This window comes from Cydia pomonella, chromosome 6, assembly GCF_033807575.1.
Source record: "Cydia pomonella isolate Wapato2018A chromosome 6, ilCydPomo1, whole genome shotgun sequence".
In the NCBI taxonomy this organism is placed as follows: domain Eukaryota; kingdom Metazoa; phylum Arthropoda; class Insecta; order Lepidoptera; family Tortricidae; genus Cydia; species Cydia pomonella.
In genome coordinates, this window is record NC_084708.1 from 17417903 (window position 1) to 17432383 (window position 14481).

Here is a 14481-nt window from a genome sequence, read left to right on the forward strand (position 1 = left end):
ATAATAAAGATTACCCACAACGTATACTAGTTTGTATTTATTTCTAAATCTGTACTTAAAATAACAAGGGATAAATCATAATCAGTTAACACTACCTACACACCAATTTTTGAGAGACATGAATAGCCTAACCCCGAATTAGACAGCTATACCTACGTCATTAGGCCAAGCAACAAGAACGTAGGGAAATGCTTGGTTTTTGACTCCGAAAATTTATTTGGACTAGCTAGGAGGTGAACATTCCAAAGTAAATTGTAGAGAAAGCATGTCGGTAATTAAGAAAACACAAGCCCCTGTGGAGTATGAAACCCTCTGTTGTCTTATTTCTTTTATTCGTCATTTATCAGCTGAAATGCACGATTTACTTAACCACACAATCGTAAAGTATGTCCTCTTGAAGGTTGTTTCCTCATTGAGTCGTTTTTACTTTGCGATATGATGCAACTTGCTCCAAAAATAATAAAATATCCTCTCTTGAGTGTTTATTTTGCTCTCAATTTTACCTTGAATCAGTGAAGCTACCAGGCCAGGCTACAACGCATTTTTTCACTTGTCATAACATCAACATTTTTATCATGGTAGGATCAAGTAGATGTGCTACACGCGCGTGCCCGTGAGGGACAGAATATACGCAATGCGCCAAATTAAAAAGACATGTTAACATTCCTGACAACATACCAAAAACAACCTACGTAATTCGATTGGGTAATTTGTTGCCTACCTAAGCCATACTAAAATTTACGGTGGGGAATAAAAAAAATGAGACTGACAAGGACAAACAATCACAGCGCTTTCTCTGCTACTCCTACTGAAAGTTCCATAAGAGCATCTCGTTCGGTCATCTGCCGGCTCTACCATTTCATCTCTATTCTTATTGTACCTCTATGCTTGTCACTATGCCTGTCACGTTCTAACAAGCATGTAAGAGCGAAAGTGATAGGCAAAGTGACGAGAAATCATGTTATTATTTCAATAGATTATTTATGTTACGATTGGCATTATCTGTCAACGAGACGCGAAGATAAAAGTAAAAATAATGTATGGAAATGATACAGTTTCGTTTCGTTTTCTCCAAGCAATTATCATCTTGGATTCTAGGTAAATGGTCTGTAATTTAATGGACTAACAAAAACTGGAAGTATTTCTTTTTATTATTTATTACTACTACCTTCCTGTGATTTCGACGTGTTCATGATATTTTTAATTTTAATCGTAGTATCAATAACTTTTAATCAACATTCATAATTAGCTACCACTCCATACGACGGGGTCCGAAAAAGTATACTTCCCAGTCCATTCCTCCCGAAAAGTTCGCAGGGATGTACCACTCCAAGAAGTGGTATTTGAATCGAGTATGCGAGTGGCAGTAGGTGATGCGAGGGACGCATACCTGGAAAAGTAAATATGCAAACGATTAAAAAACTTTCGCGTTTGAAACACATATTAATTTATAACTTTAAATAATCGGAAGAAAAGATTGAAAAGAAAAAAACTAACTGGTGACCGAAGAGCTGGCGGCTTCCTCGCACAACGTATCAGTATTGCGATACAACGAGGAAATGCCGCCAGCATCCTTGGTACAATGCCTTAAGGGCCTATTTTATTTTAGATATAAGCTAGTTATAGTAATCATCTGTATATATCCATTATGCATATTGTTATTGTAAATAAATATTAATATTTATAGATTGAAAAGTTTTTTTGCTCTGATATTTGATAGCCAAAACAAAGTAAATAGAATCAAATAGCATAATCATTCCACAATTAAATTTTGGCTGTGATAAAAATAGGATTTATTCAAATTACTACTTTCAAATATGAAATGAATTGGAAATATGTTTGAAAAGTGAATGCTGTGCTAAAAAACAATTGTTTCTTGCCGGTCTCATATTGGGATACCCTCCTCCAATTGAGGGAGGATTTAAATCTTCTCGGGCATAGGTGTAGTGTTAGAGCTGGCGTAGCTTTATTTGACGTTCATAAGCGCATTGTAATACGCTTACTTGAATAATAAACTATCTTCATCCTTTTCAATTGAATCACTTACTTGAAAATTATACGAAGTGTATCGAAACAGATCACCTTGGCTCGAAATGGCCCTGAGTATGATGCACGTAGGAATCCGAGGAACATTTATCCAAGCCTAAAACATTACAGCAAAAATAACCTATTTATGCATCTGTAAGCAAATAGCATGTTTCAATATCCTTACATTTTCGAAAAATAAACCAATAGTTCTAAAATCTACTCGGGGTTATGCATAGTTACCAATTTTTACACTAAAAGCAATGAATAGTTTTCGAGAGATTATAAAAATAACATATGAATATAACTGTTTCATCTTACCCCTACCTACTTTCTCGTACCTTAGTTAAAACCTTACTTACACGTAATATTAACTTTCCCAACAGTTGTAAATGATTAAAAGTTGTATGTGTGTAGAAAACTGCACCTTGAGATTTAAAACAATTTCCAAAGTAGTATTCACTGTGTAAAAATTCTGAAAAAATAACAATAAACAGTAACATTCGAAAAGGAGATACGCATCTGTTAACATAATTGTCAAAAAAAATTTGTTGAAAATGTGAGTATAGTAGGTAATGATTTAAGCGTGCAGTGAAGACGCATAATAACCTTAAGTCATACTAAAAACCAGCAAAGAGCATGTCGGGCCATGCTCAGTGTAGGGCCTATAGTTACCCGGATTGGATTAAAGGCCCCTTTTTTAGTTTTTCTCAAATAAATCGTAAACGGTGGCCCATAGCAAAAAATGTTCATTCACTATTATCAAGTAGATCATGTACAGTGCGACATGAAAGAGTAGAAATTAAATAAAATGGAACTAAACAATTTCCATACAAAATTGTTGCCATTTTACACACATTTTACACAAATGTGACAGTTACGAAGAAAGTGGCGCCCTCATTTATTTTCTACTATTTTATGTCGGACTATGCAAAAGCGAGTACTCTTCCCTCTAACTTGTGAACCATGAGTCCAAAAAAAGTAATGTAACGTGAATATAAAGCGTAATAGGGACATTAAATTTTTTTTTATAGCGAACATGATCAGTTAAGGATGACTCACGATTGGATTGTAGAGCAGGAACATAATAAGTATACTGCTTAGCCGTCCATCACCAGAGGGCCTGCCGCGAAAATAGAATATCGAAATTTTGCTATCTGCCTCTCTATCGCTCTTTCATATCCTAGTGATAGAGAGGCAGATAAAGAAGTTACGCTTTTCGTTTTGCACGGTAGGCCCTCGTGTCGGTGTTCTTGCATTGTTATTTGGTGATTATTGATCACATAAACAACTGTTTCCTATATAAGCTGTCTTCGAGTTATCGCAAAGAGTCTTCCCTCCTTTGTTAAAACACGTACAAAGCGCTGCAAAGATACTCCCTTATGCTTGTAATTTACATGATACCTACTAATGCCCAACATGCACTTAGCCGATTTTTATTTTACCACTTTGTCGGCAAGATTGATTATATCCATTCCAAATTGCAGCTTTCTAGCACTAACAAACACGGAGCAAACCCGCCGACGGATAGACAGACAGACAGACAAATATGGCAAAACTATAAGTGTAAGGGTAGTTGACTAGGGAACCCTAAAAATACTCAATTATCCAATCGTCGGTTTCCTCACCTTCAGCAGCGGTTGCAGATAATTTCCAATCGCTAAATGAAGTGAAGTACTGCCAACAAAGGCACACAGGGGCTAAAAAGTTATATATAAAAAATGAATACAATAAAAAATAGTCTCGGGCTGTAATTTAAAATGTAAAAACATTATATTGCTAATCAAAATATTATAATGTTATACACATTTGGTTTGAAATTCATATTTTTTATTAAAGCACAATATAATGTATAATATGAATAAATACCAAAGCTTAGAAGGAATAGCTGCATAATATATTTCATGCTTATTAAAAAGTTTCAATCCAGTACGTAATTAGCACACAACCTAGTAAAGCCTTTTATGACATAGATTAGAATCACTTCACCCAGTCTTGTTAAATACTTTATGAAACTTTCAACGATTATTAGAGGATACTACGAGTAGAAACTAAATGACTGCAACGTCATGCGTGTGCTACAATAAAACTAATTATGAAACAACATTTTGTTAGCACCTGATATTTATAGTTGGTATCGTTTTGTAAATATTACAATTTCGTCTCATGACTAAGGAAATTTATGAGTAATATAATGTTATTGCTTTACTTACCAAAACAACAACACAGTCTGACATGTCGGGTTGGTCAGGTAAATAAACTAGGAACTCTAGGAGCTATAGACCTCACGATGCGCCATGGCTACGTCATTTTGAAATATTTTATATAATTATCGAACCTGCTCACAAAATTTTACTACAATCGCTAGGGAATGCGACCTGTAGAGGAAAACAGCCGGATGATACAATTATTTTATACAATCATGATATAATAGAGAGCTTCTCAGTCGGGTATCGTGTTTAGGCAACGAAGCTTACTGAGTTGCCTAAATAAGGTACGAGATTGAAAGGCTGGATTGTATCACTATTGTGTACAATACTTTTTTATACTAAAACCAAAATAATTAATGAAAATTGGTGTAGTGAGTGTAGTGGAAGTATCTCAGTACACAAAATAGTAGTACAAAAGACATAATCGCGCGACTTTTTAGTCCCGCCCCGCGCCCGTTTAGGCTTTTCTATGGGAGCAGGGCGGCACAGTGATTGGTCTTTTTTTTATAGTTGACTACAGCGTATCGCAATGAATATTATAGTTGAGTTGGGAGCCCATACATGAAATAAAGCAATTTTACCCAAGTTGAAACAGAGACGCTTCCCGCTCTCTCGATTATATCGTTAAATTTCGTTATCTGCCTCTCTATCACTCTTGCATATACGAGCGATAGAGAGGCAGATAACGAATTTTCGTGTTTCGCAGTAGGCTCTCAGGTAATGTCATGTAAATGTTCAATATTAAATTTAAAGTAAAAAAATACTACAGGTTAATTAATATTTTAAACATGGACAAAAATAAACACTCTTTAATAACAAGTAGTTTCCAGAGCGCCTATTAAACAAAACAAGGCGCAAAACTGTTGTTAATACAGCAGAACGTGTTTTCATAAACAATTAGATTAGTAAATATAAATAAGTACGAATGTTTTGAGCAGTGTTTGAATTTTTTTATAAACCTATATTAGTTAATTATTCATACAGTTATCTATGTGCTTATTTATATAAAAAAACTATATGCACTTCAATAATCTTTCTGAATAGGTATGCACATGAATTCCAGCATCAAAGACAGCAAAACTACCGAACAGTTGTTTTTCATTCTTCGCGAAATAACAGTGCCATTATGACGCAGTCTTAAGTGTCACAATACAGTAACATCACAAACAGATGAATTCTTTCCTGCCTTTACAATTAGAAGATGATTACCTGTTTATTGTGAAACTTGTCTTGGAGGCAAATGGAGTTCCATATCTACACATTTTTAATCATTTTAAGTAAGTACCTACAAGATTTAGGTAAAATTCGCATATTATATCGTGAAACTAAATATACTTAGTTAAAAACTTACTTAGTAATGGATTAATCACGCTAGTTACGCTACAACGTTCCGGGTCCTGCGCTTCAGTTTTCTATTGAAAGCTCACGTGATCACCAATCACCTGTCATAGATTACAAAGTGTCGGAAGCCTCGTCCCGGACCCGGGACCGTTCTAGCGTTGGTTAATTTATTTTATTAAGTGCATATTTCCTTGTTTCAGTAAACGTGCACATATCCATTTGCATGATAAGGGACTTATCTATTTGTCAAGATGACTTTACGTTGAAGCCACCCGACGGTATTCTGAAAGAAAATACTTTCACATGGCTAGCTTACCTACAGTACGTTCACGGTAAGATTATGGAATTCACATTAATATATTGTATGCTTAACCCGTTCGCGTCTTTCCTATAGACATCTTAAAGAAGATAATCAAAAGCTATTTTTTAGCTGCACCCTTACAGACGGGATACTTTTATCAGTAGACTCAATTGAAATAAGAATAACGTGTTATATGTATATGTATACGCGAGTCGTTAACTTTTATAAGTTTTATATTGACCACCTTTTTCTAAAATGTGTTTGACGCATTACTTTTTCCTACCCGGCATGTCAGCCAGTTCCCAGGGATCGTTCCCGTGCACTTGACTGGCAATTTACATCAGATTTTAATGTGGAATATGATAACGACAAACATATCGTACAATTCAAATATTGTTTGTTGGCAGTTATGACGGGCTTATTAAACCCAAGCAAGGCGCCTCGGGTAGTGATGGTGCATCGGCAATTTGTCGTAGGTACCGCGGCAGACTTTCTGCGCCTGCCAAAGAACTACAAAATGTAAGTTTGTAACTAAATAGTACACCCATAAAACGTACACACTTGAGGCATATTTCACGAGCTCTAGTTACTTGGAATGTATGTATAAGTAGTACAAGCAGAAATATTTTTCTAAAAAATAGACATACATTAAAAGGAAACTACAAGTTTTCATGAAACAAACCCGCACAATCCTATACCAATCATTATATACCCTTTCTATTGTTATGCTCATATAGGTATGTATGGTAAAACTAGCTTCTGCATCCGTGTGATGATGATAATAATAATATTTGATAAAAAATATCCTTTGTCTGTCGTCGGGCCTCAAATTAAAATATCTCCATACCAAATTTAATCTAAATTAGTTCAAAGGTTTCCGGTTACGACTGACTGATAGACAGACAGACATACAGACAGGCAGACAGAGTTACTTTCGCATTTGGAGGTTTTAAAAAAATGGTACTTCTTACTTTTTTCGAAAAACTTACAACTTTTGGGTTATTTTGACACTAATTATTTTGCTTGAAACAAAGAGAAATAGTTCCCTAGATTTTCATAAAAATTTTGGGTGTCAGTTTTATGATGGTTCATATAAAATGTATGTGAAAATGCGTCACAAAACTATTTTTTTTTCTTTTTAAATCGACAGTCCTCGTAATTCCGAGTAGAAATAACCCAAAAGTTATTGATTTTACGAAAAAAAGAAAATGGATCATTTTTAATTACTACAAGCAGGGATATACAGCTAATTGGGAATAATTAATTAGAGGTAACGTCGTGTTCGGCGACTACGAGCGCGACGAACAAGACTGTCAGCTGTCGCTGATGCAGCTGAAGATGGGCGAAAAGTGCCCTCGAGCCTACCTCGAGGTCCCGGTCAGCGAAGTCACGGCACACCCGGAGTTCTCCAGGTCAGGCAGTCTCCACATTTAATGCGGGTCCGCACGCCTCTTCTGAGCTATATAAGTAAAATAGTACGCGCATAGCACTATGTGATAACCGCGTAAAACGTTTAAATAGCGACTATTGTTGTGGAATATACTTTTCACCTCAGCAGCTCCAACAAGGGCGCTTTGTTACTAAAAAACAGTGAGCAAAATTCGACTGCCTGAGACAAAGCATTTCAAAGTACAGTTTAATTAATACCAATTGGAATTGGTATGCTTATGGGTATGAGTGTATGAATATTTGGGTGAATGAAAAAATGTGTGTATATGTGCCAATCACGCTCAAAGTTTTTTGCACTTCATGCCTTTCAATCCCTCGCTACGCACAAGATTCTTAATTAAATTCCCAACCATATCGGGTAAAAGAGGACCTATTATGGAATCTTTTGCAACCTCATCTATCAGCGATAAAATTGTTCTTGGAATATCTCTAAAATTATACCCTTTTTTGTTTATCATAAAGCATGAAGTTGTTTATAAAATCAACTTTTCTTAGGTATTATAAGATTAAGTACAAAGTAATTTGCAATATATATATCTAGATATCCTGTTCAGTTGGCCCTACTTGCGCGGAGTTTTATAGGCCAAACTTTTAAAGCTAGCTACATCTTCTCATTAAAAAAAAAACTTTTATTTCACATGCAACTACGTTTGTACGGGTCCATAATTGCAAGTTAAATTTGACCCACTTCCTCCCGGTTTCCAATGAAGCTGAAAATTTGCACACATGTTAATTGGATGACAATGTAATACTATAGCACCATCGAGCTGATCTGATGATGGAGACAGGAGGTGGCCATAGGCACTCTGTGATAAAACAACGCAGCCTAATAGGGAGTAGCACTAGCACCTTTCGTAAACCATACAGCAACTTAAAGTACGCAAGAGTGATAGAGAGGTTAAATTACAAAATTTCGATTCTCTGGTTTCGCGGTAGACCCTCAGAATTTGATGGATTGTGGTAGTGGCGCCCCCTACGCAGTTTCGCGTAATATTCCATATTGTGTTTAAAGTTAGAATTTTCGCGATGAGTACTAGTTGCCTCTTGAAAGAAGAGTACAGTCAGCGATACAAGCTCATTTTTCTTTATTTTTAGATTTGGAGTCGGAAATAGTATGGCCATCGGTAAACTCATTCGCCCTGTGCAATCAGGTACATTTAAAATCTACTTCCTGTGGATAAAACCTCTAATTTCAAACATGTCATTTAATATATTAACTTGTATACTGTAGTTAAATGTAAAATATTATTTACAGAATACACTATCCCAATTTGCCTGCCATCATACGCTGAACGTCAGAGAAAACGCCAAAACAAAATCGTCATTTTAATTGATTATATCAGCAGTGAGTAATAAAATAATAAAATAATTGGATAACCTCTAAATATTATTAAATATTAAAAAGGCACTCGTACATTAAACATATAATTTACAGCTGTACCAAGAGACTTCGACCAAGAGAAAATGGGAAAGAAAACTGTGAAATTATACACACACAAAGAATGTCGGCGCCATCGCAAGAAAGCGGTAAAATAAGACATTTTAATTATTAGTTTTTAAGTACAAATTATATACTTAAGAAACAAATAATTTAGATGCATAGAACAAAAGCTGTCATTTATGAAGTTTGAATCTGGTCAATTCGCTCTAGACTCTGACCACGCTAAATTTGCACCGACTTGGCAGTCACAACATACATAGTTATATGCAGGGACCCGTCCACCCCTTCCCAGGAAAAAAAACCCTTTAAATGGCTTAGCCGTTCATCGAATAGCCCCAACGATTGGCTTTCCCTTTGAATGGCTTACCCGTTCATTTGACTTAGCTCTAGGAAGGGGTTTCTTTTTCAGAGATACCGCAAAATGAATATCCGCTTCCTAATTCAAAAAATTATGACGCCAGTGCTGTCAACGCGCTAGACACCTAATACTTCTCTTTAAACGTAAATAAGTAATATTTGATTCTATTTTTAACAAGAGAAGGTTGAAAATGGCATAAGCGTTATAATTTATAATCGATACCCCTTCCCCCGGAGTTAGCGCTTAAAGCGCTTGAAACGGGTATCAGCTTACCCGTATTATGAAGTGCTTAAAAAGTCAAATGAAAGGGTTTTAGGTAGCAACGGCTTTGGTAAGCAAAGCCTTACGACATACCCCTTCAAAAACCCTCGAAGGGGATACCGGACCGGTCCCTGGTTATATGAGAGGAGAGCTATAGTTGATGTAACATTTGGCGTGAAAACTTAGCGTAGTTCGGACGACTCTAAACTTTTCTTTTATATAATACATACACTCAATGTATCCAGCAGTAGAAGGCGTTTAGATCTGTACAACAAACTTTCATAATATGGACTAATCTGTTATAGAATTTGGGTAGCGAAGGCGCAACGCACGTCCTATGCACATCAGGATGCGGCGTGCGGCCTGGCGCGCCCATCGCCTCGCACAGCCCGGACGGCGAGTTCGAACTCATAGGCCTCTCTGCGGGCTACGCGCCCTGCACTCGCCGCGGCATGCGCCGGCGACTCAACGACGACCCGCCTATCTACATCGATGTATTCCCTTACGTTACCTGGATTGTAAATATTATAGCAGCGCACGTCATACCGAAACCTTATCCCAGCAATTTTAAGTTAGTCGATGGAAGATCAGGTTAGTCCATAATTATAATTACCTACTTATTTGTGCTGCTGATAGCACTATAAATAAGCTTTCTGGAATATATGCATTGTGATATGTACATTTTTTAAACTCATAATTCTATTCGTTCATCGCAAGCAGAAATATTTTCATGAATATGACTACCAATCATATTTGCCTGTAACCGGTCTGTTGAAACATGTCCAACAGAAACCCCCTCCGGCCGTTCTGGCAGGTAATTTTCGCAACCAGTTGTTGAAAAATAAGAAATAATCTTGTTACGCAACTAGTTGCCCAAAAAGAAATTCTATTCCTGAACCACAAATACCGTAGATGACACTGGAGTTTCGCAACCAGTTGTCGAAAAGGAATTAAATGTCTTTGTTTACAACTGGTTACCAAATAAGACTTTCTCATTTCACCGAGATATATATATATTATCTCGGGTTATATCTCTTATACGAGTTGTCATTGTCGCTTTGTATAATAGTAATTGAAATTGACCAAAACAGAGCAAAATGTCGAGCTTCGAAACATCAAAGTAACTCTTGCGGACGCCAGAGATCGAAGGGGAGTGTATATTTCCATGCTGTTACCGAACAGTCTTCAGAGCGGTAACCAACATACTGAGGATAAATTACTTGTGCAAGCTCAATTTTTTTATATCACCATGATTTTATTCTTGCAAATTCTTATTCAAATAATGATTTTATTCTTGAATGCCCAGCACTGTATGTAAGTACTTTTATATATACATTTGTGTCAAGGCTTCAAGCCTTGGAAACTAGCCACATTTTCTCTAACTGTCTGAGCTCTATTCTTCGTTGGCAACTGGATGTCAAACAGGAATAGATATTCTTTTTGGGCAACTAGTTGCCTAACACGATGATATATTCTTTTTTCACAACTGGTTACGAAACTTGGTTGCCAAAACGGTCGGAGGGCAGAAACCTATATTTTTCCTGAATATTTTAGGTCTGAGCGTTCACAAAAGCGGCTACCTCCGGAAAAGAAGAGAGCAGCAGCACGGTTGGCGCGCCCGCACCTACCTGCACGGCAATTTCTGTTACAAGTCGAAGAGGGTTCAGGAGCGCCAAGCTTACTTTTTCTATTCGGAAAAGTTTGTCGTGCATGCTAACCCGCCAGCCAAGCTACATATAGTGTTGAAAGTACGAACTACATTTTCAATCTCGGGTACATTTTCAGCTTTAAGGGCAAAAATACTTTCGTATATGTTCTCTGCAGGTCATATTTATCAACTGATTTTAGAGAAATTTTGTGAGAAGGTTCGATAGAATTTTCCGTTGTTTTTTTTTAATTGTTCTATATGGCTGAAATTGTGATAAAGGTGTGAGCAGGGTGTATGGTGCTCAAGTCTATTGTCAGTTCCTTGTGATAATGACTCAATGAAGTAAATATTTTTTTTGGAGGTTTTATGGGTTGCGAGTTGCTGAGTTCTCATTTTTTTTTAATTCAAATCCTTATTAATAGTACATTATAATACAAGTGTGCTAAGTTGGTTACGTTACACACGAGGCGATATTGTGCGCCCTAGCTGCAAGCGAGCGCGCGATAAGAAAGCCGATGTGGGTAATGACCGATGCACACGCGTTTCATACGACGTTTTCAACACACTTGCGAGGAAAAAACAAAACTTATAGATTAGATTTCTCAAAACAGTAAAAATACAATTTACAAAATGATGGTTTACAGTTTTAACATCGAATAATTGCACCAAAGCGTACTGGGCTTGTAGGCACTTATTAACCAGTTCATTGTAGTAAGCTCAAGTAAGTTCAAGTAAGCTACCAACACGTTTTCCAAGAATGACTGGGTGTTTTTGCTGATTTTCCATTGAATAAAAGTTACATATGCCGTCAATTATTTTTCACCCGATTTTGATGGTAAAAGGCTATCTTCTCGGCTCTTGCCTCTATTAGTATTACTGGCGACGTCAATTTTATGTATTCTTCGTTTTCAATGCTTGAAAATGATATTTTCGTCAATATATAAACTAAAAACCTGCAAACTATTCCAATTTTATGACCAATACGGAAAGTGGCTGGCGCGTTTTTTTTATTCACGCACGATTCCAAAAACAAAGGCGCGAACGAAATCGACAAACAGCCAATTTAAAAAATAAAAAAAGCTAATATTTTCGTATTTCTATTCGAAGGATGGAGATCAAATCGATAAAATGTTATGTTTATTCATTAATGTAATTTACGGTTTAATTTAATCTATAAATTATGTTTGGTATGATAAAACCTCTTTGAACTAACATTTGAAACCTAATAGTTGGTTTAAAAAAATGTATTACTCGACCAAATTAAGAAGGTTCCGTTTCCATGCATATTATTAGCAATCAGTTACCTTTCTTAACTCAGTCGGATAATATAATAAAAAAGCACGAGTGTTATAATATACTGAAAAAGCACGCGTGTTTAATATCTAGAATTATGAGCCAAAAATCGGTGGAATAAAAACGTCGTTTTGAGCAAGTGTGTTGAAAATGCATTTTATGTACTATATGAGTACTAGTGTGACTAGCGTCGTATTGTAGGCATGCTGTTGAATGTAACAGATTACCCATATCGCACAAATATTACTGAAAATACCTACATGTTTTCTAATTGGAATGGACCACCGATCTGGCCTAATGGGTAGTGACCCTGCCTATGAAGCCGATGGTCCCAGGTCCTAATCCCGGTAAGGGTATTTATTTGTGTGATGAACACAGATATTTGTTCTCTATGTATAGTATATCGTCGCCTAGTACAAATAGTAAAAGCTTTGCTTAGTTTGGGACTAGTTAAATCTGTGTAAAAAAAAATTACGACCTTCTATTAAAGATATAAATAAGTAATGGTACATAATTAGACGAAACTACATTCATATTTTCTAAGAATGACTGTTTATTAGATAACTTGTTTTGTTCCGCAGCTTTCTGCAGGAGTTGAGACAACAATCCTGTGCGCCCGAATGCAGTTTCCGAACCGGCAGGTACAAAATAGTACATTACGATACAAGTGCGAAAAATAAGAAATTCGAAACGAGTGGCGATAAATTAAAACACAACCGAAGGGAGTGTTTTAAATCGACACGAGTTGCGAATTACCTATTCGCACATGTATCGTACAACGTTTTACAGTACATATGGCCCTTTAAATGTTCGACACAGTAACGTAATATATTAATTTTCGCACTAGTGCTGTAATACTTTACATATGTACTGTAAATATTATTATGCCGCCAGCATCTTTGGTACAATGCTTCAAGGGCCTGTTTTAGATTTAAGCTAGTTATAGTAATACCTCTCTAACTCTCTATATATCCATCATGTATATTGTAATTGTTAATAAATATCCTTATACAATATAAGTTTGTTGTATGTATACGTTTGTAGGTAGGTTAAGATTTTGGGCTTTCAAATTATAAAAGGTATCGGTCTTAGCTATTTAAATTTAGCAGAATATACGTCTAGGAAAGATTTGTCTATTAATATTAACGAGAACACTAGGTAAAGGTTTTCCTCAAAAACTATATAAAAGGTAATCACGGATTATATCCCGGTCGATTTAAGTTTAGTATAAATATTCCTTCCAACTTTTAAGGGCTTGTAAGTTGGCCAGTCTGTCCTTCGGTGTAATCAAACTTCATATGAACAAAGTCACTGAAGCTAATATACATACTATAAAGAAAGTTAATATTTTACTTATACAATTTGTACATTAATTGGCCATGGAAAGAGAGTATTTCGTAGTAATGTTTAGGTATTCGTCATTATCATTTGGCAGGTCGAGCCCACGATAACAGGCGTAGGAGGCTACAACATAACCCTCCAATTCACCACGGACTGGTTCCCCTACGTGTTCTTCTTCACACTCGGCCTCACGGGCAAGAACACCACTAGAGCCAACTTGAAGGAATGGATCGTTGAGCGACATCCGGGTGCTTGGTGAACAGGGGTGCAACCGAGTGGATGCTCAACTTGCGGAGACCAGCAGGGTATCAGAGGCGATTATATTAAATCCCGCACAATTGTAGTTTTTATTTTGAATTTTTACACATTGTAGTGAAGGGCAAATTCATTGAAAAAATCACACAAAAACGACTATATTTCATAACATGTGAATGGTCTCACTCCTGAGTACACTCTATTCAAATCCATTGTACGCTCGACGTTGGTTGCCGAACACGCCGCTAGACAGTCGCTAGTCGCCAGTGAAGCCATACACAAAATAGCTCTACGAGTATAGATCAGTAAGATTTTATATTTTATAACAGTAGCAACATTTTACATTTAAAATTTTAAAGTTTAGCTACTAGGTTAAGTGGGGTACATCATTTGAAAGACCATAAGTTACTTCCGAATTTAATTTGCAATTAAACCACCTTTGCGTTTATTATACCTACACACAAAAGAAAAAATATTGAAATCGGTTTTCATGATAAAGAATTATCCTTGAAAAACCAACATACATATATATCAATTATTATTATTATTATTATTATT

At 36.2% G+C, this 14481-nt stretch overlaps 2 protein-coding genes across 2 annotated transcripts; one reads left to right on the forward strand and one right to left on the reverse strand.

Moving 5' to 3' along the window:
• Nucleotides 1-989: 989 nt before the first annotated feature.
• LOC133518602 (uncharacterized) lies at nucleotides 990-4324 on the reverse strand. The gene is made up of 5 exons (XM_061852264.1): nucleotides 4315-4324; nucleotides 3654-3725; nucleotides 2388-2500; nucleotides 2048-2143; nucleotides 990-1390 (listed from the first exon to the last, which is right to left on the reverse strand). Exons 1-5 carry the CDS (start codon nucleotides 4322-4324, stop codon nucleotides 1250-1252), a joined length of 432 nt encoding a protein of 143 aa, XP_061708248.1. The 3' UTR covers nucleotides 990-1249.
• Nucleotides 4325-4356: 32 nt separating this feature from the next.
• On the forward strand, nucleotides 4357-14232 carry LOC133519144 (uncharacterized). Its single transcript, XM_061853093.1, has 11 exons — nucleotides 4357-5512; nucleotides 5777-5908; nucleotides 6285-6396; nucleotides 7146-7289; nucleotides 8422-8477; nucleotides 8582-8671; nucleotides 8762-8853; nucleotides 9692-9977; nucleotides 10941-11134; nucleotides 12909-12968; nucleotides 13763-14232. The coding sequence occupies exons 1-11, from the start codon at nucleotides 5476-5478 to the stop codon at nucleotides 13925-13927; spliced, it is 1368 nt and encodes a 455-aa protein (XP_061709077.1). The 5' UTR covers nucleotides 4357-5475; the 3' UTR covers nucleotides 13928-14232.
• The last annotated feature ends 249 nt before the right edge of the window (nucleotides 14233-14481 follow it).

Bases quoted from the DNA above. Each gene is read 5' to 3' on its own strand.
- LOC133518602 (XM_061852264.1), bottom strand. The intron at 2,501-3,653 runs GTGAGGAAACCG...TTATTTTTTCAG, and splicing joins ATCTGCAACCGCTGCTGAAG to AATTTTTACACAGTGAATAC. The intron at 2,144-2,387 runs GTAAGTAAGGTT...GTAATGTTTTAG, and splicing joins TGGGAAAGTTAATATTACGT to GCTTGGATAAATGTTCCTCG.
- LOC133519144 (XM_061853093.1), top strand. From the start codon at position 5,476: ATGGAGTTCCATATCTACACATTTTTAATCATTTTAA. The intron at 6,397-7,145 runs GTAAGTTTGTAA...ATAATTAATTAG, and splicing joins CTGCCAAAGAACTACAAAAT to AGGTAACGTCGTGTTCGGCG. The intron at 8,672-8,761 runs GTGAGTAATAAA...TATAATTTACAG, and splicing joins TTTAATTGATTATATCAGCA to CTGTACCAAGAGACTTCGAC.